Source organism: Oncorhynchus mykiss, chromosome 31 (assembly GCF_013265735.2).
Source record: "Oncorhynchus mykiss isolate Arlee chromosome 31, USDA_OmykA_1.1, whole genome shotgun sequence".
NCBI classification, from domain to species: domain Eukaryota; kingdom Metazoa; phylum Chordata; class Actinopteri; order Salmoniformes; family Salmonidae; genus Oncorhynchus; species Oncorhynchus mykiss.
Genome location: NC_050571.1, coordinates 28,128,297 through 28,153,931, shown reverse-complemented (window position 1 = coordinate 28,153,931; position 25,635 = coordinate 28,128,297). Strand labels below are relative to the sequence as shown.

The 25,635-nt window shown below is 40.3% G+C and overlaps 2 protein-coding genes across 4 annotated transcripts; both read left to right on the top strand.

Moving 5' to 3' along the window:
- Positions 1-907: 907 nt before the first annotated feature.
- On the top strand, positions 908-16,287 carry LOC110504923 (ancient ubiquitous protein 1). Of its 3 annotated transcripts, XM_021583797.2 has the most exons (13): positions 908-972; positions 1,125-1,178; positions 1,621-1,758; positions 2,242-2,392; positions 2,581-2,765; positions 8,061-8,133; positions 8,613-8,686; positions 13,027-13,093; positions 13,340-13,445; positions 13,560-13,697; positions 14,750-14,898; positions 15,572-15,660; positions 15,805-16,287. In XM_021583797.2, exons 2-13 carry the CDS (start codon positions 1,138-1,140, stop codon positions 15,848-15,850), a joined length of 1,257 nt encoding a protein of 418 aa, XP_021439472.2. In that variant the 5' UTR covers positions 908-972; positions 1,125-1,137; the 3' UTR covers positions 15,851-16,287. The 3 variants fall into 3 exon arrangements, with proteins under 3 accessions (XP_021439472.2, XP_036825866.1, XP_021439471.2); XM_021583796.2 differs by having other exon boundaries at positions 931-1,178; XM_036969971.1 differs by lacking the exons at positions 8,061-8,133; positions 8,613-8,686 and having other exon boundaries at positions 930-1,178.
- Positions 16,288-19,052: 2,765 nt separating this feature from the next.
- Positions 19,053-22,025, top strand: LOC110504922 (tubulin beta-4B chain). The gene is made up of 4 exons (XM_021583795.2): positions 19,053-19,215; positions 19,962-20,070; positions 20,232-20,342; positions 20,615-22,025. Exons 1-4 carry the CDS (start codon positions 19,159-19,161, stop codon positions 21,676-21,678), a joined length of 1,341 nt encoding a protein of 446 aa, XP_021439470.1. The 5' UTR covers positions 19,053-19,158; the 3' UTR covers positions 21,679-22,025.
- The last annotated feature ends 3,610 nt before the right edge of the window (positions 22,026-25,635 follow it).

Genomic DNA, 25,635 nt, shown 5'->3' with positions numbered 1-25,635 from the left:
AACACCTAAAGATTTTGCAATTGTTTTAGATGCCATTCCCTCAGGTGTTGCTCTATTATTCAGGAACATGTCAAGACCTGACCCTCAGAGCCTACCTTCTGTTGACCCTGTTGACTCATCAGTAGGAAAGATTTGTTTCTCCTTTGGTCCATTCAACAACAGAGCGATACGATCCTTGTTTCAGCAGGATGTTGTATCTATCTATACCTTATGTCATGCCTTATTGGAATGGATTTATTGATAATATCTGTTAGAAAAAAGTTTGGATGTTCCACACACATACCTACTTGTTAACAAAATTAAGGAAGTTTCCTTTAAAATTATTCATAAATATTATCCTGCCAACCACTATATGAAGAAGTTTAAGGAAAACATCAACTCAAATTGCTCCTTTTGTAATGACCACCCAGAAACAGTTGTGCATCTTTTTTGGCATTGTATGCATGTAAGAAAACTGTGGCAAGACATCAGTAGGTTTATAATTGAACACATTTATGAAGATTTTACACTATTGTGGAGAGATGTACTGTTTAGATTCTTTACATACAATAGAAATAAGCGGAATCATTTTTATGTAATTAAATTCATTATTCTTTTGGCCAAATTTCATATACACAAATGTAAATTTACAAACAGAAAACCACATTTTCGTACCCTACAAAAAGAAATTGAACTGTATTTTAAGACAGTTAAATGCTCTACTAACAAAAAAGCTGTTAGAATTGTAAGTATATGCATGTCCCTTAAGGTCCTTGTGTAATTGTAATGTGAAATTGTACCCCCTAGCTCGATTGTCTATTGTTTGTAATCTATGTATGCTTGTGTTCCCTCATGTGCTTTATGTATTGATTTGTAATTAATAAAAAATATATATATATATATATATATAAAAAAAAATGTTTTAAAAGGAACCGGAAGTGGTAGGAAAACGTCACTCTTCTGCTCGTTCTACTGTTCAACATGGCGCTCAAGGTAGACTAACTAGACACGTTAGCCAGCTACAACATGAGCTAACGAGCTGTTGCCAGTTTTACCTTTTTATCGTTTGAAATGAGTGTTTACGTTTGATTAGCAAGCTATTATGCAGGAATGTAACCCGTGTAAATAACTTACCCAACCGACAGATAAGGTGAAATAATGGAAACTCAAGGAATAGAACAGATGTTTGACTTCCAGCGGTAAGAACAAGATGTGTTGTTGTCAAGACAAGTATCTAACGTTAGCTAACTAGCAGCTTGCTAAATTAGCTCATCAGTACTCCCATAGCACTCCCATAGCAAACATTATCCATAGTCTTGGTTGATCATAATCGGCTCTGGCTAGTAGCTAGCTAGGTCACAGTCTTCTTGCCTTCTATTTAGCTTGTTAGGTAGCAAAATATATATCAGTATTTTTATGAACGACGTTAGCTAACTAGTTAGCTGTTATCTTGATTAGTATCAATAAGTAACATTTGTTTACTAACTAGTAGCCATCTAAGCAACATGATGCTGTTATTCTTAACACGTTTAGCCAACTAACGTTAGCAGTTTTATAATCTTGCTAATTTTTAATCTGTCCGATTGGACTCGGAATATTCTGCTTGACCATGACCACACTGAAAATCTGTGTCTTAAACAGGTTGCCAAACGATGGACTGGTCCTGTTGCTGGTATTGCTTTACTCTCCAGTTGGCCTGTGTTTGATGTTACTACGAATCTTCGTAGGTGCACATGTGTTTTTGGTGAGCTGTGCACTCCCAGACAGTCTTGCTAGAAGGTAAGGGTAGTTTTGCATTATTGACTAGCAGTTGAAGGTTGACTCAGCAATATAACGTCATCATACACCTTGGGCTGACTTCCTCCTTATAATAAAACCAACATCTGACTAGACTGCAACAATTGGCTTCTCCCAATATGGGAAGAAGAGTGAAAATTTGGAAGAGCCAATTGTGGGAAGTCTTGGCAGATTTGGAATAGTTTTTTAAATGTAACCTTTATTTAGCTAGGCAAGTCAGTTAAGAAAAAATCTTATTTACAATGACGGGCCTACCGGGAAACAGTGGGTTAACTGCCTTGTTCAGGGGCAGAACAACAGATGTCAGCTCGGGGATTCGATCCAGCAGCCTTTAGTTGCTGGTCCAACACTCTAACCACTAGGCTATCTGCCGCGCTAGAGTTCATGTAGTATTTCTCAGTTTCAAAACATATTCTCCTGTTTTGTGCTTACAGAATCTAACTCAAAGCTTTCTTCCTGTTCCAGATTCATTGTGAGAGTAATGTCCTCAGTCCTTGGTATGCACGTGAGACAGAACAGCCCACGTTTAAGAGACAAAAGCACAAAACTGTACATTTGCAATCACGTGACCCAGTTTGACCACAACATTGTCAATCTTCTGACCTCGTGCAATACAGTGAGTATTTTGGTTGATTAAGTGAAGCTCTTTATAGTGTTGCATTTTGAGCTCCTGGAGTTGTGCTTGCCCAACTGAACAAAGATCTCTTTGTTTAGAGATACAGCCGCATTGACTCAACCGTTGGCCATCAACCAGTGTTTATTTATTTTGACCATGTCATGTGACCTGTCTGCTCCTCTGCTCAGCCCATGCTGGAGGACTCTGCGGGCTTCGTGTGTTGGGCCAGAGGCTTCATGGAGCTGGGTGCCATATCGGGCCAGGATGAGATGGAGTCCCTCAGGAGATACTGCTCCTCTCCAGGAACTCTGCCCCTTCTCCTCTTCCCTGAGGAGGACACAACCAATGGGCGCGCTGGCCTGCTTAAGTTCAGGTGAGCCACAATACACTGCATTTTTCCTGTCCTCAAGAGTATTGAGTTCTGTCTGTCACTCTATTTGTTTTCGAAGTTGGTTTCTTCAAACCAAGAGTATCACTGCCCCACACACTGCTTAAAGCATCATGTGCATATCAGTGCTTTCTATGGGGTTTATCCTATGCATAAAGACAAAGATGTTTTGTATTTGATTATATCTGCCCTCTTTGTATAGGGGAGAGTGGGGTAAGTTGAGCCTAAGGGTTAGTTGAGCCACCCTTTGTTTCTAGGAAACCATACACAAAATGAATAATGTTACCAAAATATTTAGGAAGAGGTCATCATTTCATTGAGTCTGTGAAGGATGAAGCCACATGGGACAAGTGGTAAGCAAGTTTGGTCTAAAAAAACAGATTTTCATAAAGTCCAATTAATTTAAGTTATACGTTTCATGATGCTTGTGTTTGTGATTGATGTTAACTGTTAATTCAGGGTTTCCCAAACTCGGTCCTCTGGACCCCAAGGGGTGCACATTTTGTTTTTTGCCCTACCACTACACAGCTGATTCAAATAATCAACTAATCATCAAGCTTTGATGATGTGAATCAGCTGTGTAGTGTTAGCACAAACAACTAAACATGAACCCCATGGGGTCCCAAAGATCAAGTTTGGGAAACGCTGTGTTAATTGGTTAGCCGCCGAAAATACATTTGACCGGTCATGCTTATCGGTCTATAGGTTCATTTGCATTATTTAGTGGAATTAAATGGGGGTGTGTATTTTCATTGGTGGAATTAAATTGACGTGTGTGTTTTCGTTAGTCGTCATGTATATTATTTATCACGCGTACAGAGCCTAGTTTGAAGAGCGGAATAGCCTACCATCCGTCAGACAGCACGAGAGTAGCTCCTCATAAAGCCTGTAAACTACTCGAGTGAGACGTGCTTTTAGAAGCCCAGTCATTGTGCAACAAATAACTATTCTAAACACAATCGCATGTTAACTGTTTTGATGGTCACGATTTTAAAGAGATTTTTTCATTTCTCAATCTCAACTCGTAATTAAAAGCGTGTCTCCCATTGCCATTCGAGTGCAAAGGCTGTAGTCAACAGTAGGCAGGCTATCAGCGCGTCAGCCACCACTTTGTATTGTGAGCTTGAGGCAGTACAGTGTATTGTGAGCTTGAGGCAGTACAGTGTATTGTGAGCTTGAGGCAGTACAGTGTATTGTGAGCTTGAGGCAGTACAGTGTATTGTGAGCTTGAGGCAGTACAGTGTATTGTGAGCTTGAGGCAGTACAGTGTATTGTGAGCTTGAGGCAGTACAGTGTATTGTGAGCTTGAGGCAGTACAGTGTATTGTGAGCTTGAGGCAGTACAATTGTTTAAAACGTTTTACTGAACGTTTTACTTTACTGTAAATGAGGTATGTCTTACCTTGCTTAGCCTAGTGAAACTCCAACCATAGAAACGTGGAGGCAATTATTTAATAGAATTCCTATATGCCATTAACCAGCATTTCTCTACTGTTGGTTTTCTTATCAACTTTCCTTCATTCTCCGGAACCAAAGGAACAGTCCTAGTCATATTAGCAACTCATCCTTGTTGTTGCTATTAGATTCCCCTTCTTTCTAAATTTGTAGCCAAGATTTTAATCCCTGTCACATGGAACCACTCGCATTAGGTGTGCTCTTAATGAAACATGTTAATTCCTTGTATGCATACATAATCATTTCTGTTGGTCACGCAATTTTACTGTTTAAGAATTTTTATTTACTGTTATTTGGCCGGTTAATGAGGGTCGGATAGTCAGCAGCAAAATTGACAGATATGCACCCCTAATCTAAACCAAAGTAGATCGTTTTAAGATTGATTTATACATCAGTTGGGGTCTCTACTAGCATTCAAACTCTAGGTGTCCTTCTGCATTCTGCCTTCTCCCTTCAGTTCTCAGCGGTTAGCTTCGCCCACGACTGACTCATGTAAACTACAATCCCCACGCTGTGTTTTAACTTTTAGAAATGTCAATAATCATCGCTTGCTAAACGGCTTACTTAACATATGACCCTTATCTTTCATCAGTGAGGAAGGATCCTTCAAATAAGAAATATACACTTACTGTAGAAGTTTTGCACTGATCCATACAGCTATGGGTTCCTCCATCAGACAACTACACTTCCACTACACTTCCAGAGTTATGCTTACACAGGCATTTGGAGAACGCTAGATAGCTAATTAACACAGGTGGTCTCCTCTGTTTTCCGTAAACAAGCACTGTAGCATGGAGATATGGCCTTGCGGAAACACTAACCCAAAAAGGTGTGTATCAATTTTAACCTTTTTGTTTTTAGAAAACGAGTTCTCGCTTATATGAAAGATATGGTCCTTATGCTTTTTAAACCGTACCACAAGCAATGCGTGTTCAGACCGAGCGCCGGGGCTCTTAACAAAAATCCCCGTGCAGAAGACGCCTTCGTCCAATTTCTTATGTGTGTTATGTAATGGAACTGAGAGTCATCATCAAGGCCTAGCTACAATATGAGGTCTTAAACCTAGCATGAAAATACATCCTTGTACCTTTTTGTGGGCTAAAATATAGTCAACATTTTTGCCAATGGCTACTATACCCCATAAAAATTATGATTACGTTTTGTCAGTTACAGTGCCTTGCGAAAGTATTCGGCCCCCTTGAACTTTGCGACCTTTTGCCACATTTCAGGCTTCAAACATAAAGATATAAAACTGTATTTTTTTGTGAGGAATCAACAACAAGTGGGACACAATCATGAAGTGGAACGACATTTATTGGATATTTCAAACTTTTTTAACAAATCAAAAACTGAAAAATTGGGCGTGCAAAATTATTCAGCCCCCTTAAGTTAATACTTTGTAGCGCCACCTTTTGCTGCGATTACAGCTGTAAGTCGCTTGGGGTATGTCTCTATCAGTTTTGCACATCGAGAGACTGAAATTTTTTCCCATTCCTCCTTGCAAAACAGCTCGAGCTCAGTGAGGTTGGATGGAGAGCATTTGTGAACAGCAGTTTTCAGTTCTTTCCACAGATTCTCGATTGGATTCAGGTCTGGACTTTGACTTGGCCATTCTAACACCTGGATATGTTTATTTTTGAACCATTCCATTGTAGATTTTGCTTTATGTTTTGGATCATTGTCTTGTTGGAAGACAAATCTCCGTCCCAGTCTCAGGTCTTTTGCAGACTCCATCAGGTTTTCTTCCAGAATGGTCCTGTATTTGGCTCCATCCATCTTCCCATCAATTTTAACCATCTTCCCTGTCCCTGCTGAAGAAAAGCAGGCCCAAACCATGATGCTGCCACCACCATGTTTGACAGTGGGCATGGTGTGTTCAGGGTGATGAGCTGTGTTGCTTTTACGCCAAACATAACGTTTTGCATTGTTGCCAAAACGTTCAATTTTGGTTTCATCTGACCAGAGCACCTTCTTCCACATGTTTGGTGTGTCTCCCAGGTGGCTTGTGGCAAACTTTAAACAACACTTTTTATGGATATCTTTAAGAAATGGCTTTCTTCTTGCCACTCTTCCATAAAGGCCAGATTTGTGCAATATACGACTGATTGTTGTCCTATGGACAGAGTCTCCCACCTCAGCTGTAGATCTCTGCAGTTCATCCAGAATGATCATGGGCCTCTTGGCTGCATCTCTGATCAGTCTTCTCCTTGTATGAGCTGAAAGTTTAGAGGGACGGCCAGGTCTTGGTAGATTTGCAGTGGTCTGATACTCCTTCCATTTCAATATTATCGCTTGCACAGTGCTCCTTGGGATGTTAAAAGCTTGGGAAATCTTTTTGTATCCAAATCCTGCTTTAAACTTCTTCACAACAGTATCTCGGACCTGCCTGGTGTGTTCCTTGTTCTTCATGATGCTCTCTGAGCTTTTAACGGACCTCTGAGACTATCACAGTGCAGGTGCATTTATACGGAGACTTGATTACACACAGGTGGATTGTATTTATCATCATTAGTCATTTAGGTCAACATTGGATCATTCAGAGATCCTCACTGAACTTCTGGAGAGAGTTTGCTGCACTGAAAGTAAAGGGGCTGAATAATTTTGCACGCCCAATTTTTCAGTTTTTGATTTGTTAAAAAAGTTTGAAATATCCAATAAATGTCGTTCCACTTCATGATGGTGTCCCACTTGTTGTTGATTCTTTACAAAAAAATACAGTTTTATATCTTTATGTTTGAAGCCTGAAATGTGGCAAAAGGTCGCAAAGTTCAAGGGGGCCGAATACTTTCGCAAGGCACTGTATATGCATAATATTTTTGCAATGTGTCATGCATATGAACTCAAGATATTGTATTTTTATTGTTACAGAGCAGACATCATCATGCCCCGTGTATACAAATGTAAAACAAGCAGGAGTCTAGCCCCTCTTGAGGTTCTTGAGAGAGCAGCCAAGGAAGGGAAGAAGTCCATTCAAGCAGCAGCAAAGGATGAACAAATAGACTGAATTGACAGTAAAGGGATGCATTGACAAAAAAGAAAACAAACATGTACCTGTGTGAAAGAGAGGCTATGACAGAGTAGCAGAGGAACACAAGGTCTTATCTGATGACATGGAGTCAGCTTGATAAACATATCAAGAATCTTGCAGATCAGTTTCATGGTCTTGGTAGCTTCAAATGCAAAGAACTAGCCTATAAATTGGCACATCGAAACAACATACCTGTCCCAGGCAACTGGCCAAGAAATTTAAGGGTAAGTGATATTGAACAGAGAGCTCTATATCTGAATGTAGGCATACATTTAAGATATACAATATACCACACCCCCATTCCATGAATTCAACTTTGACCAACCAGCACCATCACCCATTGTCACTGGACACAATCACCCACTTACCCCAAGGCGGCTCAACATACCCTGTCCATATGCTCAGCTTACCCTAAGTTGTGCCAAGAGAACTTTTTTTTTAAACTTATGTTTACATTAATTCTGATTATTTCCAGGGATACCACATCCTGAAATATTTGTAGATATCTTTGTTACAAAGAATACTACATTTCCCTTGACATAGTGATGATGAATGTAATATATATATATATATATATTACTTACCCCACTCTCGCCTTCACAAATACATTTTCTAGTTTTCACCAGTAGGACAGAGAACTATTGCTATTAGCAACTTACATGGTTAGTGATTTATTAGCAGGTGATTAGAGGAGAATCTGTCCTGAGCAGAATGCCAACACTGCTATAGGCTGCCCCTGTACTGCCCATGTATTACTGGTGCTAAGAGCTGGTGTTCAACCTGTTTTCTCTCCCTCAGCTCCTGGCCTTTCTCCTTGACTGATTCCATTCAGCCTGTGGCCTTGCAAGTGAAGAGACCATTTCTAGCTCTGGTAATACGATCAAAACTAAACTGCCTCTTTCTCATATTTTAAAAGCAATGTGGTATATTTAGCAATATACATTTGGTGAAAGTTTTTGTTGAAAGAGTTGGGCTTTCAAGGGACAGCAACTGTTGTTTCTTCAGTCTCGTTGAGTAGACTCGTAATATATGGTAGATGAGTGGGTGTGCATTTAAATGGGAGGAGCAAGTTCCACACTAAACATGACATTTTTATAGAAATTCTAAGAAAGTGTGACATTATTTCCCTTGTTTGTTTTGAGACACCACTCGTATATTAGTTGATCAAGCCATCATTTCGTCCAACAGTCCATAGGAAGACCTGTAAAATTGTTTTACACACCGCTGGTAGACTAAATATGTTTTTGTGCACTTGATTTGTCACTGTTAGTCTTAACATATTTTTGTCAGACACATGCAGAGGATTTCCTGTAATGAAAGCGCTAATGTAGTTTGTTCCTCTTTCTCCAGAGCACGCCAGACTCCTTCTGGCTGACAGAACTGTTGTGGACCTTTTTCGTCCCGTGTACAGTGTACCATGTAAGGTACTAAATAATTACTGTCTCTTACTATTTGTCATTGTCCGGGTTCTGGTTGGACCTTGTAATAGAATTGATATTTGACAACTTTTGTTTGTCCTTGAAGTCCACTCCATTACTCATTGGAAAATTCCCTTAGAATTAGCAGTGGTTTGTCCTAGATATGTGACGCTCTTGCCATTTCAGAGTTAATGTTTAGTCAGCGTCAGCGTCAGCAGTACAGTTCCTAGTGAAAGTCTACACACTTCACATTTTGCTGCCTTAAAATTCAATCTTAACTAGTGACTCCCCGTCCGGGAGCGTAATCATCGACTGACACTAATTAGCATAACGCAACGGACATAAATATTCCTAGAAAATAATCCTATTCATGAAAATCACAAGTGAAATATATTGAGACACAGCTTAGCCTTTTGTTAATCACCCTGTCGTCTCAGATTTTCAAAATATGCTTTACAGCCAAAGCTAGATAAGCATTTGTGTAAGTTTATCGATAGCCTAGCATAGCATTTTGTCCAGCTAGCAGCAGGTAACTTGGTCACGGAAATCAGAAAAGCAATCAAATTAAATCGTTTACTTTTGATGAGCTTCGGATGTTTTCACTCACGAGACTCCCAGTTAGATAGCCAATGTATCTTTTTTCCAAAAATATTATTTTTGTAGGCGAAATAGCTCCGTTTGTTCTTCACATTTGGCTGAGAAATTGACCGGAAATTGCAGTCACGAAAATGCCGAAAAATATTCCAAAATAGCTCCATAATATCGACAGAAACATGGCAAACATTGTTTATAATCAATCCTCAAGGTGTTTTTCAAATATCTATTCGATAATATATCCACCGGGACAATTGGTTTTTCAGTAGGACCGATTGGAATAATGGCTACCTCTGTATTTTACGTGAGAATCACTCTGAGAGCCATCAGGTGACCACTTGCGCAATGTAGCCTCTTACGGTTATTCTTCAATAAATGCGTAAAACTACGTCACAATGCTGTAGACACCTTGGGGAATACGGAGAAAAAGTAATCTGGTTGATAGCCCATTCACTGCTCAATAGGGACGCATTGGAACGCAGAGCTTTCAAAAGATGAGTCACTTCCAGATTGGATTTTTCTCAGGCTTTCGCCTGCAATATCAGTTCTGTTATACTCACAGACAATATTTTTACAGTTTTGGAAACTTTTGAGTTTTCTATCCTAAGCTGTCAATTATATGCATATTCTAGCATCTTGTCCTGACAAAATATCCCGTTTACTACAGGAACGTTATTTTTCCATAAATGAAAATACTGCCCCCTAGTCACAAAAGGTTTTAAGGGATTACATTGTGTTTTTTCCTACAGATCTAAACATCCTACACCACATTTCCCAAATGGAATAATAGAACATTTCCCAAATGGAATAATAGAACATTTCCCAAATGGAATAATAGAACATTTCCCAAATGGAATAATAGAACATTTCCCAAATGGAATAATAGAACATTTCCCAAATGGAATAATAGAACATTTCCCAAATGGAATAATAGAACATTTCCCAAATGAATAATAAAAAAACAATTGGATATGTCTTTACCCCCCAGAGTTAATACTTGGTGGAAACACCTTGGACATTCATTATAGCTGTGAATCATATTCAATCAGATTCTACCAACTTTGCCCAACCCTTAGGTCAACATACAGTACAGTTTTTGAATGACTATCTCATCTCTGTACCCACACACATACAATTATCTGTAAGGTCTCTCAGACAAACGGTGAATTTCAAACACGGATTCAACCACAAACACCAAGGTGTGCCTCGCAAAGAAGGGCACCTATTGGTAGATGGGTATAAAAGAAATTAGCTTACGTCAATAAGAATTCAACCCCTTTGTTATAGTAAGCCTACATAAGTTCAGGAGTAAAACTGTGAATAACAAGTCACATAAGTTGCATGGACTCATTCTGTGTGCAATAAATGTATTTTAACTTCATTTTTGAATGAGTACCTCATCTCTGTACCCTACACATACAATTATCTGTAAGGTCCCTCAGTTAAGAAGTGAATTTCAAACACAGATTCGACCACAAAGATCAGGGAGGCCTCGCTAAGAAGAGCATGTATTGGTAGATGGGGTACAATTTAAAAAAGCACACATTGAATATCCCTTTGACCATTGTGAAGTTATTAATTACACTTTAGATGGTGTATTTAACAAAATAAAAAATATTTTTTAACCTTAACTGACTTGCCTAGTTAAATAAAGAACAAATTATTATTGATCTGTACACCCAGTCACTACAAAGATACAGGCGTCCTTCCTAACTCAGTTTCCAGAGACGAAGGAAATCCCTCAGGGAGGCCGATGGTAACTAAACGGTTACACACTTTAAGCTTTGATAGGAGAACTGAGGATGGATCAACAACATTGTAGTTACTCTACAATACTTGCCTAATTGACAGAGTGAAAAGAAGGAAGCCTGTGCAGAATACAAATATTCCAAAACATGCATCCTGTTTGCAACAAGGCACTAAACTAATTTTGCCTTAAAATGTGGCAAAGCAAGTAACTTTCTGTCTGGAATTCAAAGTGTTATGTTTGGGAAAAATCCAATAAAAAAAAGTACCACTCTCCATATTTAAGCATAATGGTATGTTATGGGTATGCTTGTAATCGTAATGGACTAGGTAGTTTTTCTGGTTAAAAAAAGAAATGGAATGGAGCTAAGCACAGGCAAAATCCTAGATGAAAACCTACTTCAGTCTGCTTTCCACCAGACACTGGGATATTTAATTTACCTTTCCGCAGGACAATAACCTAAAACACAACTCCAAATCTACACTGGAGTTGCTTACCAAGAAGACAGTGATAGTTTTGACTTAAATCACCTTGAAAAGCTATGGCAAGACCTGAATATGGTTGTCCAGCAATGATCAATAACCAATTTGACAGAAATATTAATAATGTGCCAATATTATACAATCCAGGTGTGCAAAGCTCTTAGAGACTTACCCAGAAAGACTCGCAGCTGGAATCGCTGCCAAAGGTGATTCTAACATGTATTGACTCAGAGGTGTGAATTCCTGTATTTAATTTTCAATAAATTCACTAACATTTCTGAAAACATGCTTTCACTGTCATGGGGTATTGTGTGTAGATGGTTGAGAGAAAAAAATAAATGTATCCATTTTGAATTCAGGCTGTAACACAACAAAATGTGGAATAAGTCAAGGGGTATGAAAACTTTGGTCAAAATGTCTCGAGCTCAGTTTGGTTGGGAGTCTTTGATAGAAAGCAATTTTCAAACCTTGTCTCTGATTTGCATGCACATTTAAGACAGGACTGAGATTTGACCACTCAGGAACACTCAACATCTCTTGAAGCCATTCTGGTGCGTCTTTGGCATTAATATGTAATTGTCCCACTGAAAAATAAAACTGCTTTGCTCCTGGGTATGCTCTTTCATATTTATTTAGATCCTGACAAACTCCCCAGTCCCTAAATGGCCAATTTCTTTGCCGTGTTGTCTTGCAGTATTACTTAATGGCCGTGTTGCAAACAGAATGGATGATTTGGAGTGGATTTTTTTTAAAGGCCACTAATGTGGGGTGAATGCAATCTTCTGTATTTTAACGTATTGGCAGCATCATGTTATGGGTATGCTTGTCACCGGCAGGGAACTGTGGAGTTTGTCAGGATCAAAATAAATATGAAATGAACAAAGGCCAAATAAAAAGTTAAAGGAAACCCTTTCTTAGTCTTCTGAAAACATAACCCTGGTATAAACCAATATGTGTTCAGTGTTCCTGAATGGTCCATTCTCAGTCCTGACTTAAATCTGCTTGAAAGTCAGAGACAAGGTTAGAATATTACTGTCCATCAATGATTCCCAACCTTATTTACTTAGCTTGAGCAATTTTGACAAAAACAATGGCTTTATGTTGCCCAAAGGTGGTGCAAGGTTGGTAGAACCTGTTTCAAAATGATTCATAGCTGTAATGGCTGCCGAAGGTGCTTCCACCAAGTATTAACTCTGGAGCGGGTGAAGATGAACGCAATCAATACATTTTTTTATTTTTTATTATTAATTAGGAACATTTTCTATAATTTTTCTTTCACTTTAAAAACGTGGAGTAGGTTGTGTAGATCGTAGGAAAGAAATCCAATTGACTCTTATTTAATTTTAAGTCAACAAAAGGTGAAGAATATGCAAGCGGTATGTAGACTTTCACTAGCGACTGTTGTCATAACTTTTCAACCAGCTTGATTAGAGCTAGAAGCAAGTTTACATCAAGAGGCAAGTTTAAGTTTACTATCACTGCTCACAAAGCTTGTAGAGATCCTGTTTCGTTTACTTTCACAGATGGCTCCCCCCTGTGTCGAGGCAAGATGAAGAATCCCTTCAAGAGTTTGCCAACAAAATCCAAGGGGTATTAAACCTTACACACTTGTTCTGCAACGCCTTCTGTTCCCTAATGCCCACATTGTCTCAAACAAAACCCGTATGTATCTTATTGAAAAATGGTGCATATTGCAAGTTATCACATTGACTGCCGTAAAGCACCCAATTCCAGGCTCTGAGCTTGTGATATTACAAAATTCTTAATGATATGGAACACCTGAGCGAGTGGTTATTCAATTGTCCTCTGATTGATCTTTGTGCCGTCCATTTTCAGCTCCTAGCCACCGAGCTCGGCGTGGTCTCAACACAGATTACCAAAGCAGACAAAGCCGAGCACGTGAAAAGGAAACTGCACGTTGCACCGCACACCACAACCTCAAGTAAGTAAGAGAGCCCTGGAGAAACCTTCCCTGACAAAGCCTCTCTTACAGCATGGTCTTGGTGGTGGTTGGGACCGTCAGTGATGGTGTGTATTTGCTGCTGTCTGTGTCCAGATTTGGGTGCCAGACCACGTCCTCTGGGCTTCATGGTTCGCAGCTCTGGGGTGGAGGAGCTCAGGATCAGCAGGATGGCCCAGCAGGTGAAGGAGGTTCTGCCTGACATCCCCCTCGGCATCATCACCAGAGACCTGGGTACGCCAATCCTTCATTTCCGCTTTGCATTTCCAGTGCAGTGACACTGAATTTGAAACGGTGATGAGCAGTGCGCCAATTCAAGTCGCTTGTGCATTTCATTGAAATGGTGGTAATACTTGACATGAAACCAGTGCCATAACACATTATGACAAGGTCAACCTGTTTTAAATATGATCATAACACTATCAGGATGCATATTTAGACCTGTTGTGACATATATTGTATTATTTTATGGCTGGTTATAACACCTAAATCAGAGTGTAAATACCCACAAAACCTACCACTAGTTATTTTATGGCTGGTTATGACGCCTACATTTTATGATTTTTTATTTAACCTTTAACTTGGCAAGTCAGTACATAAGTGTGTGTAAAAACCTACAGAAGGCAAAACATTCCATTACACTATAGCCTCCTTTCAACATTATGTTTATGTTATATGCTTAAAAAAAATTACCATATTAAATTATCATTGTAACTGTGCACACGTTGATGTCAGACATGCGCCTACCCCAATGCTCTGTTGCTGATGCCTGGGACGAATACAGGAGCATATTTCAGGAGCAGGACAAGACATCCTCTTTTTGACTGATGACTGATATAAGGGCATGTATGTGATAGGCCTATCTGGCTTATTATCACCAGTTATGATGGTCATAATGCTTCTTGACAGTGTCAAAGTGTGTTTCCTACAAGTTATTTAAAATCAAATGAAAAAACATGACTGTAAATAGTTCATTACATCAAAGGATTTAAGAAACAAACTTTCAACCGAAAGCTTTATTCAAATGTAACATTCTTATGTAGGTGTCATAACCAGATAAAATAGTGCAATATATGTCACAAAGGGTGTAAATATATGGGTTATGACAGTGTTATGACCATATTGACAGGTTGTCAGCTGTTATGACAGTTATTACTGTCGTAACGTGTTATGACACTGGGTTTCAAGTAAAGTGTTACCAATGGAGTTTGCATTAGGATCAATGGGAGAAAAAGGCACAGTAGCATGCAGCGTTTCCCAAACCTTTTCCCTTACCCTTTTTACAGTGCAAACCAACTGCGTGGACACGACTATCACTAACCTGCTGGAGAGCACTGAGGAGTTTCCATTGGAGGCCACAGGCGGCTCCACATCTGCACCAGGCCCATCCTGGAGGTCCCTCTCCTTTTCAGCTGCACCTGCTCCCACCATTAAGGTTTGCCAATCATCTAAATGATGTCTTAAGTCTACTGGTAGTCTACACTGAGTGTTTAAAACATTAGGAACACCTGCTCTTTCCATGACAGACTGAACAGGTGAAAGCTATGATCCCTTATTGATATCCCCTGTTAAATCCACTTCAATCAGTGTAGATGAAGGGAAGGAGACAGGTTAAAGAAGGGTTTTTAGCCTTGAGACGTCGATTGTGCGTGTGTGCCATTTAGAGGGTGAATGGGCAAGACAAAATATTTAAGTGCATTTAAATGGGGTATGGTTGTAGGTACCAGGCGCACCGGTTTGAGTGTGTCAAGAACTGCAAAACTCCTGGGTTTTTCACGCTCAACAGTTTCCTGTGTGTATCAAGAATGGTCCACCACCCAAACGACATCCAGCCAACTTGACACAACTGTGGGAAGCATTGGAGTCAACATGGGCCAGCATCCCTGTAGAACACTTTCAACACCAAGTAGAGTCCATGCCCTGATGAATTGAGGCTGTTCTGAGGACAGAAGGGGGTGCAACTCAATATTGGGAAGGTGTTCCTAATGTTTTTGTACATTCAGTGTATATTACCTTGCCAGCAAAGTAATTGAGGTACCATCTTGCTACACTATTCTATTTATCAGGAGTTTGCTGTATAGTCAGATTTTGTTGATTTTGACCCATAGCCTGCTGCCAAGTCTTTTGGGAAATCGCCAGTAGACCGACACATGTCCCTACAAGAGAGGAAGGAGGCCTTGTATAAGTTTGCAAGAAGGTGAGATCAAAGCTGCAATTCAGTCTTGGATTGATTTTAATTTCACCCACCCATAGAATTGACACATTTGGCCCTACGGTTTACACTCATCGTTGTGGTCCACCTGTCAACTCTGTTAGTTGTTCCCACCTTCCTTTCCTCTAGACGCTACATCGAGAAGCATGGACTGGAGCAGGACGACAACCTCTGAACAAGATCTGATCGCTGGGAAATGTGTTAGGAATGATGGTTGTTAAAATCAAATAATTGTACAGGCTGTAATTGTACAGGAGTGTATGGAGAGTTGAACAGAGGGTTTTTGTTGAGACACGTACCGGAGGAAAACCTTCTGAAGACTTCAATGGATTTTTTTTATTTTTTATTTGCTTGCATGGAAATCATGCATGTGTATTTTTAATTCTTTCTCCCAGCAAAAATATTATTTTGATAACAATTTGTATTAAGATCCAGTGACCATAAAACATCTCATTATTTTTTATAAGGGCAGAGGTTATGATGAAACAAAGTCCATCTTGCTCTGCTTTCAGAGAAGCCACATCGGCTCTTAGGTTCATTATAATTTGACAGTACTTGTTTCTGCAGTATGAACATTTTAAAGTTAATAAAGTTCATAATTTATAAATGCAAGAGATTGTCTTGGCTAGAATCACAATTCCACTATTCCTCTTTGGATTTACCCTGGCATGACTCAATTAGTGCTAAGCAGCATTAAGTCATAAAATCAAATCCTACGAGATAGTAAATACGTGTGTATAACTGTTGGGGATTGTCAAGTCAAAAACCCAACTATAACAAACTATCTGTCGTTAAGCAACTGCTTGCTAAGCTTAGGGTAAGGTTTAGAATAAGGGTTAAGATTAGAGCTAGAGTAAGGGAATAGTTGAAATGTTACTCATAGTCTGTAGAGCATCTACAAATAAAGGATTGCTGACAAATGTTTAATAGTCAGATGAAACGATAAGAGATGATGAGAATGGGGAGTTATTAGCATCTATACAGCAGGATCATAGGGCCGAGACCCCCTTCAGCTGTTGCTCTCCTACAGTTCTTTGGGAAGTAGGCCACTAACACAATAAGTCACCTAAACATCTTTTTAATGTATTTTTATTTCACCTTTATTTAACCAGGTAGGCTAGTTCTCATTTGCAACTGCGACATGGCCAAGATAAAGCAAAGCAGTGTGACACAGACAACAACACAGAGTTACACATGGAGTACACCATAAACAAGCCCATCTGCTCCGTTATGGGCCTGGCACCGCGGCAGTATCATGTCATATGTACAGTACCAGTCAAAAGTGTGGACACACCTACTCATTCAAGGGATTTTCTTTATTTTTACTTTTTTCTGTGTTGTAGAATAATTGTGAAGATGTCAAAACTATGAAATAACACATTTGGAATCGTGTAGTAACCAAAAAAGTGTTAAACAAATCAAAATATATTTGAGATTTAAAGTAGCCACCCTTTGCCTTGATAACAGCTTTGCACACTTGGTATTCTACTCAACCAGCTTCTTGTTCATATGTGGAATTTCTTTCCTTAATGCATTTGAGCCAATCAATTGTGTTGTGACAAGGTAGGGGTGGGAAACAGAAGATAGCCCTATTTGGTAAAAGACCAAGTCCATATTATGGCAAGAACAGCTCAAATAAGCAAAGAGAAATGACAGTCCATTACTTTAAGACATGAAGGTCAGTCAATACGGAAAATGTCAGTAACTTTGAAAGTGCAGTCGCAAAAACCATCAAGCGCTATGATGAAACTGGCTCTCATGAGGACCGCCACAGGAAAGGAAGACCCAGAGTTACCTCTGCTGCAGAGGAGAAGTTCATAAGAGTTACCAGCCTCAGAAATTGCAACCCAAATTAATGCTTCAGAGAGTTCAAGTAACAGACACATCTCAAAATGAACTGTTCAGAGGAGACTGCGTGAATCAGGCTTTCATGGTCGAATTGCTGCAAAGAAACCACTACTAGGACACCAATAAGAAGAAAAGATTTGTTTGAGCCAAGAAACACAAGCAATGGACATTAGACCGGTGGAAATCTGTCCTTTGGTCTGATGAGTCCAAATTTGAGATTTTTAGTTCCAACTGCCGTGTCTTTGTGAGACTCAGAGTAGGTGAACGGAGGATCTCCACATGTGTAGTTCCCACCGTGAAGAATGGAGGAGGAGGTGTGGGGTTGCTTTGCTGGTGACAGTCAGCACACTTAACCAGCATGGCTACCACAGCGTTCTGCAGAGATACGCCATCCCATCTGGTTTGCACTTAGTGGGACTATAATTTGATTTTCAACAGGACAATGACCCAACACACCTCCAGGCTGTGTAAAGGCTATTTGACCAAGAAGGAGAGTGATGGAGTGCTGCATCAGATGACCTGGCCTCCATGATCACCTGACCTCAACCCAATTGAGATGGTTTGCGATGAGTTGGATGCAGAGTGAAGGAAAAGCATCCAACAAGTGCTCAGCATTTGTTAGAACTCTTCAAGACTGTTGGAAAAGCATTCCAGGCGAAGCTGGTTGAGAGAATGCCAGGAGTGTGCAAAGCTGTCAAGGCAAAGAGTGGCAACTTTCATGAATATAAAATATATTTTGTTTAACATTTTTGTATGTGTTATTTCATAGTTTTGATGTCTTCACTATTGTTCTATGTAGAAAACAGTACAAATAAAGAAAAACCTTTGAATGAGTAGGTGTCCAATCTTTTCACTGGTACTGTATGTATCTCATAATCAAGGTAGAGAGAAGGGAGGATTTCATGATACAAATAAAAGTGTTATTCAAGTTGGTCTATCTGAGATTTCAACATGACAATGGTTAGGTTAATGTTGCAGACTTTAAAAAATAACTGACATGATGTGGAACCTTTTAACGTGAACAATGACAAGTGATTTATAACTCTTATAAATTAGAAGACTGTCTTGAAGATTGCATGTAAAGACTTCAGCAAGAGTCCAAAAATATAAAATAACCTTAACTCGTTCCCTGCGTTATGCCTCCACGAAAATTGACCAAATCAAAGGTGAAATTATATAAATACGGCTATTGATTATTTCTCCCTTATTAGTGGAGATATGTTTCGTGATGCAAAAATTCAGATTGAAGGCATTGAATGCTACAAACTTGAACGAATGAATTCTGTCGAGATGACATGCTAGACTTTTGATAACATGCTCAATTTAATTCGATTTACAATCTGGAGGCCGAGATGTAGGCTACTGTAGCCAGTGTTTTTATTCCCACTTCATTCTTTATGGTCCTATATTATTCATCCTATTACGACACGTGATATCGTAGCGTTTCTGGTCAGAATTACACCAATCACGTCGCTTACAATGCGGGTACTGCGACCAAATGAACCAATAGGATTGCTATAAATGGACGCGATTTTGGAGCATGACTTAACAAATTTACTTTGGAGCAACAGTTTGACGATTGTAGCCGCTCAAAGAAGGAACTCATTGAAACTAGACTAAGTTTACTCTAACAAAATGAGGGAGATTGTTCATTTACAAGCTGGTCAGTGCGGTAATCAAATTGGCGCTAAGGTTGGTACACTTTAGGCTTTTAAATCCTTGACTTTTGATCAGGTTTAGCAGTATGATTTGTTTAAACATAAAATCTGCGACAACGCTATATTGTATTTAAATATATTTCAAATTGTGCCCGAGAAAATAACTTTGGGGAAATTTGAAAATGTTACGTATTGGATTGAAAACAATGTGGCCCCGTTCTTAGTTGGTTCAATTTTTGTTTGGCGGAATATATCACATCCCCCTTGATTATTTTCCTTCCCGTTTGTTCCAACAAGTTCAATGATTTTGAAGAGGCATCAACTTGTTTTTAACGGGGCAAACCTTCAGATCGACGCAATGAGTCTAATTCAAGGGTGTTGGCCGCCCCGCGTTGATTCAGCGCGCGCAGTTGTAATATGGCTGGTTGTCTTGTTCAGCCGGGTGCGCCAAAACCTGCTCACTGCAACTATTATAGTCTTATGTTTCAGTTTACATATGCATATTTGTCTGTCCTAATACATCGAGCACAATTTCCCCTGTTATTTGTCCGTTTTAACCAAGGACAACGCAAAAATGATACTATTTTAAAATGGTGCCAACTTTAGAAACCATTTTGTTTTTAGATGTAGCACTTGAATGACGCAAAAAAAGCCGATTACTCTTTTAATTCAAATGTCTTGTTTGCTTTTTATTTAATTCGATTGTAAACATCTTAACTGAATTGTCTATAGATTTATAATACATTTTCAGACTTATCAAAATGCATTCTTTGTCTTTAGTTCTGGGAGGTGATCAGTGACGAGCATGGCATTGACCCCACTGGAAGTTACCATGGGGACAGTGATCTTCAGTTGGAAAGGATTAATGTATACTACAATGAAGCTTCAGGTGAGTTAGGTTGTGTGATGTCATGATCCACATTTGGTCTTTTAATCTGGACTTTGTCCAGCTCTGGCTACACAAAATGGATGTCCTAGATGTCCTAAGTGTGGTAGAATAGGGTTTTGAAAGGATGTTAATTTATTTTAAGTGCTCTTGTGTTATTTCAGGTGGAAAGTATGTGCCACGTGCAGTACTTGTGGACTTGGAGCCTGGGACCATGGACTCTGTGAGATCTGGACCATTTGGTCAGATCTTCAGGCCTGACAACTTTGTCTTTGGTAAGAAACTGTCTTTGGCAGTTTGACTATATTAACTTGGAAGTTGTCTGTGCCTGGATTCGTTGCATGTTACTACAGTACACCTTAATTACCTGACTACAGTCACCAGAGACAAACTGTTGGTATTGGTTACGTAAAACAAAGGGTTTCCATGTTGCTTAATTTGCTTTGTCATCCCTGACTTTAGTGTTTGCACAATCAATCACCAGGGCCCAGTTTTTCCATAACATCTCATTATCTTTGCATTGATGTCCTACTTTTGTCCTTTCCAGGTCAGAGTGGCGCTGGTAACAACTGGGCAAAGGGCCACTACACCGAGGGTGCAGAGCTAGTTGACTCCGTCTTGGATGTAGTGAGGAAGGAAGCTGAGAGCTGTGACTGCCTCCAGGGCTTCCAGCTCACCCACTCCCTGGGAGGTGGAACTGGCTCTGGCATGGGCACCCTGCTTATCAGCAAGATCCGTGAAGAATATCCCGACCGCATCATGAACACTTTCAGTGTGGTGCCCTCCCCTAAAGTGTCAGACACTGTGGTGGAGCCCTACAATGCCACCCTCTCAGTCCACCAGCTGGTAGAGAACACAGACGAGACCTACTGCATCGACAACGAGGCTCTCTATGACATCTGCTTCCGTACCCTTAAACTCACCACACCCACCTACGGCGACCTCAACCACCTGGTGTCTGCCACCATGAGTGGGGTCACCACCTGTCTCCGCTTCCCTGGCCAGCTCAACGCCGACCTGCGCAAACTGGCAGTCAACATGGTGCCTTTCCCCCGTCTCCACTTCTTCATGCCTGGCTTTGCACCTCTTACCAGCAGGGGAAGCCAGCAGTACAGAGCCCTGACGGTTCCAGAGCTCACTCAGCAAATGTTTGACTCTAAGAACATGATGGCAGCCTGTGATCCCCGCCACGGACGCTATCTCACCGTGGCTGCAGTCTTCCGCGGGCGCATGTCCATGAAAGAGGTGGATGAGCAGATGCTGAACGTACAGAACAAGAACAGCAGCTACTTCGTTGAATGGATCCCAAACAACGTCAAGACTGCAGTCTGTGACATTCCTCCCCGTGGCCTCAAGATGGCCGCCACCTTCATCGGCAACAGCACTGCCATCCAGGAGCTGTTCAAGCGCATCTCTGAGCAGTTCACAGCTATGTTCCGCCGTAAAGCTTTCCTCCATTGGTACACCGGAGAGGGCATGGATGAGATGGAGTTCACCGAGGCAGAGAGCAACATGAATGATCTGGTGTCTGAGTACCAGCAGTACCAAGATGCCACTGCAGAGGAGGAGGGCGAGTTTGAAGAGGAGGAGGGCGAAGAGGAGTTGGCTTAAATTGTTTTTCTTTTTAAAACATCTGACTTCACATTTCCTGTCTCTGGCAACCTTCAGCTGTACTTTTTTTTTTTTTTTTTGGTTCACTTGCAATAAAACAAAGTTGAGAAACTATATTTCTTGTGTGAAATGGATAATGTAAACAGGGTGGCAGGTAGCATAGTGGTTAGAACATTGGGCCAGTAACCATAAGGTTGCTAGATCGAACCCCTGAGCTGACAAGGTAAAAATCGGTCCTTATGCCCCTGAACAAGGCAGTTAACCCACTGTTCCCAGGTAGGCCGTCACTGTAATTAAGAATGAGTTTTTGACTGACTTGCGTAGTTGAATAAAAAATATATATGGGATTTAAATGACGCAATTAGTATTTTAATGGAGATGTTTAATTTCATTAACATTTAATTTTGTGGGGATTTTAAGGTGAAATAAGCTTGTTCAATGGATAATTATTTAAATGTGACTGCGTTAAGTTAAATGCAAGATATAGCACAATGGATCCAAATGAGAGGTGTTCAATTATTACCTCTAAGCACCAGTCCAAGCTTTGATCACTAAAAATTGTGATTAGAGGTCAAATGGTATGTGCACAAGTATTCAGACCCCTTGACTATTTACATCTTGCTTTACAGCCTTGTTATAGAATTGAAAAAAATGCACAACACCCCAAAGCAAAAATGGGTTTAGATGTCTTTCAGGAACATTTACGTATTCAGACCCTTGACTGAGTACTTTGCCGCACCTTTGGCAATGATTACAGCCTTGAGCATAGATTATGATGCTACAAGCTTGGCACAGCTGTGTTTGGGGAGTTTCTCCCATGCTCTGTCAGATTGGCTGGGGAGCTTGGGCTCTAGTTGGGCCACTCAAGGATGTTGACTTGTCCCAAAGCCACTCCTGTCTTGTCTGTGTGCTTAGGTTTGTTCTGTTGGAAGGTGACCTTTTGTCCCCAGTCAGGTCTTGAGCGCTCAAACAGATTATCAAGGATATCTCTGTACTTTGCTCTATTCATTTTTCCTTTGATCTTGACTAGTTTTCCAGTCCCTGCTGCTGAAAAACATCCCCACAGCATGATCCTGCCACCATGCTTCACTGTAGGGTGCCAGGTTTCCTCCAGATGTGACACTTGGCATTCAGGGCAAGGAGTTCAATCTTGGTTTTGTCAGACCAGAGAATCTTGTTTCATGTTCTGCGAGGCCTTTAGGTGCCTTTTGGCAAACTTCAAACGGGCTGTTCATGCCTTTTACTGAGGAGTGGCTTCTGTCTGGCCACTATACCATAAAGGCCTGATTGGTGGAGTGCTGCAGAGATGGTTGTCCTTATTGACGATTTTCCAATCTCCACAGAGAAGCTATGTTGGTGACCATCAGGTTCTTGGTCACCTCCCTGAACAAGGCCCTTCTCCCCTGATTGCAATAATGTTCCTGGCAGACAGCTCTACGAAGAGTCTTGGTGGTTCCAAACTTCTTCCATTTAAGAACGATGGAGGCCACTGTTGTTGGGGACCTTAAATGCTACAGAAATTGTTTGGGTACCCTTCCCTAGATCTGTGCCTTGACAAAATCCTGTCTGCGCTCTACAGACAATTCCTTTGACCTCATGGCTTGGTTTCTGCTCTGACATGCACTGTCAACTGTGGGACTTTATTTAGACACGTGTGTGCCTTTCCAAATAATGTCCGATCAATTAAATTTACCACAGGTGGAGTCCCAAGTTGTAGAAACATAAAGGATGATCAATGGAAACAGGATGCACCTGAGCTCAATTTTGAGTTTTATAGCAAAGGGACTGAATACTTATGTAATTAAGGTATTTCTGTTTTTGTTTTTTTAAATTGCAAAAATCAACCTGTTTTTGCTTCATCGTTATGGGGTATTGTGTGTAGATGTGGGGGGAATATTTTAATCCATTTTAGAAAAAGGCTGTAATGTAACAATGTAGATGGAAGGGGTCTGAATACTTTCCAAATGCACTGTGTATACAGTATAAATCATTGGTCGAGACCTGTTGGGTCTGTGCCTCACCTATTTTCTCAGTTTGGTATAACCGTATGTATACTGGACAAAAACCTGCAACAATTTCAACGATTTTACTGAATTACAGTTCATATAAGGAAATAAATTCATTAGGCACTACTCTATGAATTTCACGACTGGGCAGGGGCGCAGTCATGCGTGGGCCTGAGCCACCCATGTGTTTTTCCCCACAGAATGGCTTTATTACAGACACAAATACATCTCAGTTTCGTCAGCTGTCCGGGTGGCTGGTCTCAGACAATTCCACAGGTGAAGAAGCCGGATGTGGAGGTCCTGGACTGGTGTGGTTACACGTGGTCTGTGGTTGTGAGGCCAGTTGGATGTACTGCCAAATTCTCTAAAACAACGTAGGCAGTTTGTGGTAGAGAAATAAACAAATTCTCTGGCAACAGCTTTGGTGGACATTCCTGCAGTCAGCATGCCATTTGCATGCTCCCTCAAAACATGAGACATCTGTGGCAATGTGTTGTGTGATAAAACTGCACATTTCAGTGGCCTTTTATTGTCCGCAGCACAAGGTGCACCTGTGTAATGATCATGCTGTTTAATCAGCTTCTTGAAATGCCACACCTGTCAGGTGGATGGATTATTTTTGCAAAGGAGAAATGCTCACTAACAGGGATGTAAATACATTTTGTGCACAAAAGCTTTTTGTGCGTATATAGAACATTTCTGGGACGTTTTATTTCAGCTCATGAAACATGGGACCAACACTTTACATGTTGTGTTTATAGTTTTGCTTAGTACAGGTAGGCCTACAATAGAATACACATGTTTTCATATTCCTCTCAAAGCTGGTCACCAGGGCCCATTTAATCCAGATTAAAATGACCATGTGTTATCTTTTTTATTTATTTTATTTAGCCTTTATTTAACTGGGCAAGCCAGTTAAGAACAAATTCTTATTTACAATGACGGCCTACCAAAAGGCCTGTGGGGATGGGGGCCTGGGATTTAAAAAATAAATACAATATAAATATAGTAGCAGCACAAAGACATGGTACAAACATTATTGGGCAAAGTCAACAGCACAAAGGTCAAGAAGGTAGAGACGACAAAACAATACATCACACAAAGCAGCCACAACTGTCAGTAAGAGTGTCCATGATTGAGTCTTTGAAGAGATTGAGTGTTTGTTGCAGCTCGTTCCAGTCGCTAGCTGCAACAAACTGAAAAGAGGAGCGACCCAGGGATGTGTGTGCCTCGGTGACCTTTAACAGAATGTGACTGGCAGAACGGCTTGGTCTTAATCCTGAGCCCTCATTAAATTGTGTTACCCTTCACTTTAGAAATACATTTTTTTTTTTATCCCAAATGTCATGGGATCATATAAAAGTGTATTTGTTGTAGCATATGTTATATATTAAGAGATTTGATTCAGTTCTCTAAAAACGACATCCAAAAATGAGGGACTACATCTAAAGGAGCAGAATCTAACACCACATGATCATTTTGATCTGCATTAAATGTTTTGAAAATCTGGGCCCTGGATTTCTACTTCTTGATCTGCATGCTCTTAGCTATCCACTGTGACATAAATTTCAGGCCAAGGTTAATACATTTCACTGTGTTCATGTAATGTGAGTTGTCACATGTATTTTCACCTAAATACCACTAGGTGGCAGCAGGTAGCCTAGTGGTTAGAGCGTTGGACTTGTAACCGAAAGGTCGAATCCCGGAGCTGACAAGGTAAAATCTGTCGTTCTGCCCCTGAACAAGGCAGTTCATCCACTGTTCATAGGCCGTCATTGAAAATAAGAATTTGTTCTTAACTGTTAAACTGTCTAGTTAAATAAAGATTTTAAAAAATAAAAATAACCGGCCTGTATCCAAGAGTTAGTTGACTGATGAATTGAATGCCAGGGACGATAAGAAAGGCAGAAAGAGGCCCATTGGGGTTTATCACTTTACTTTTGAGTTAATA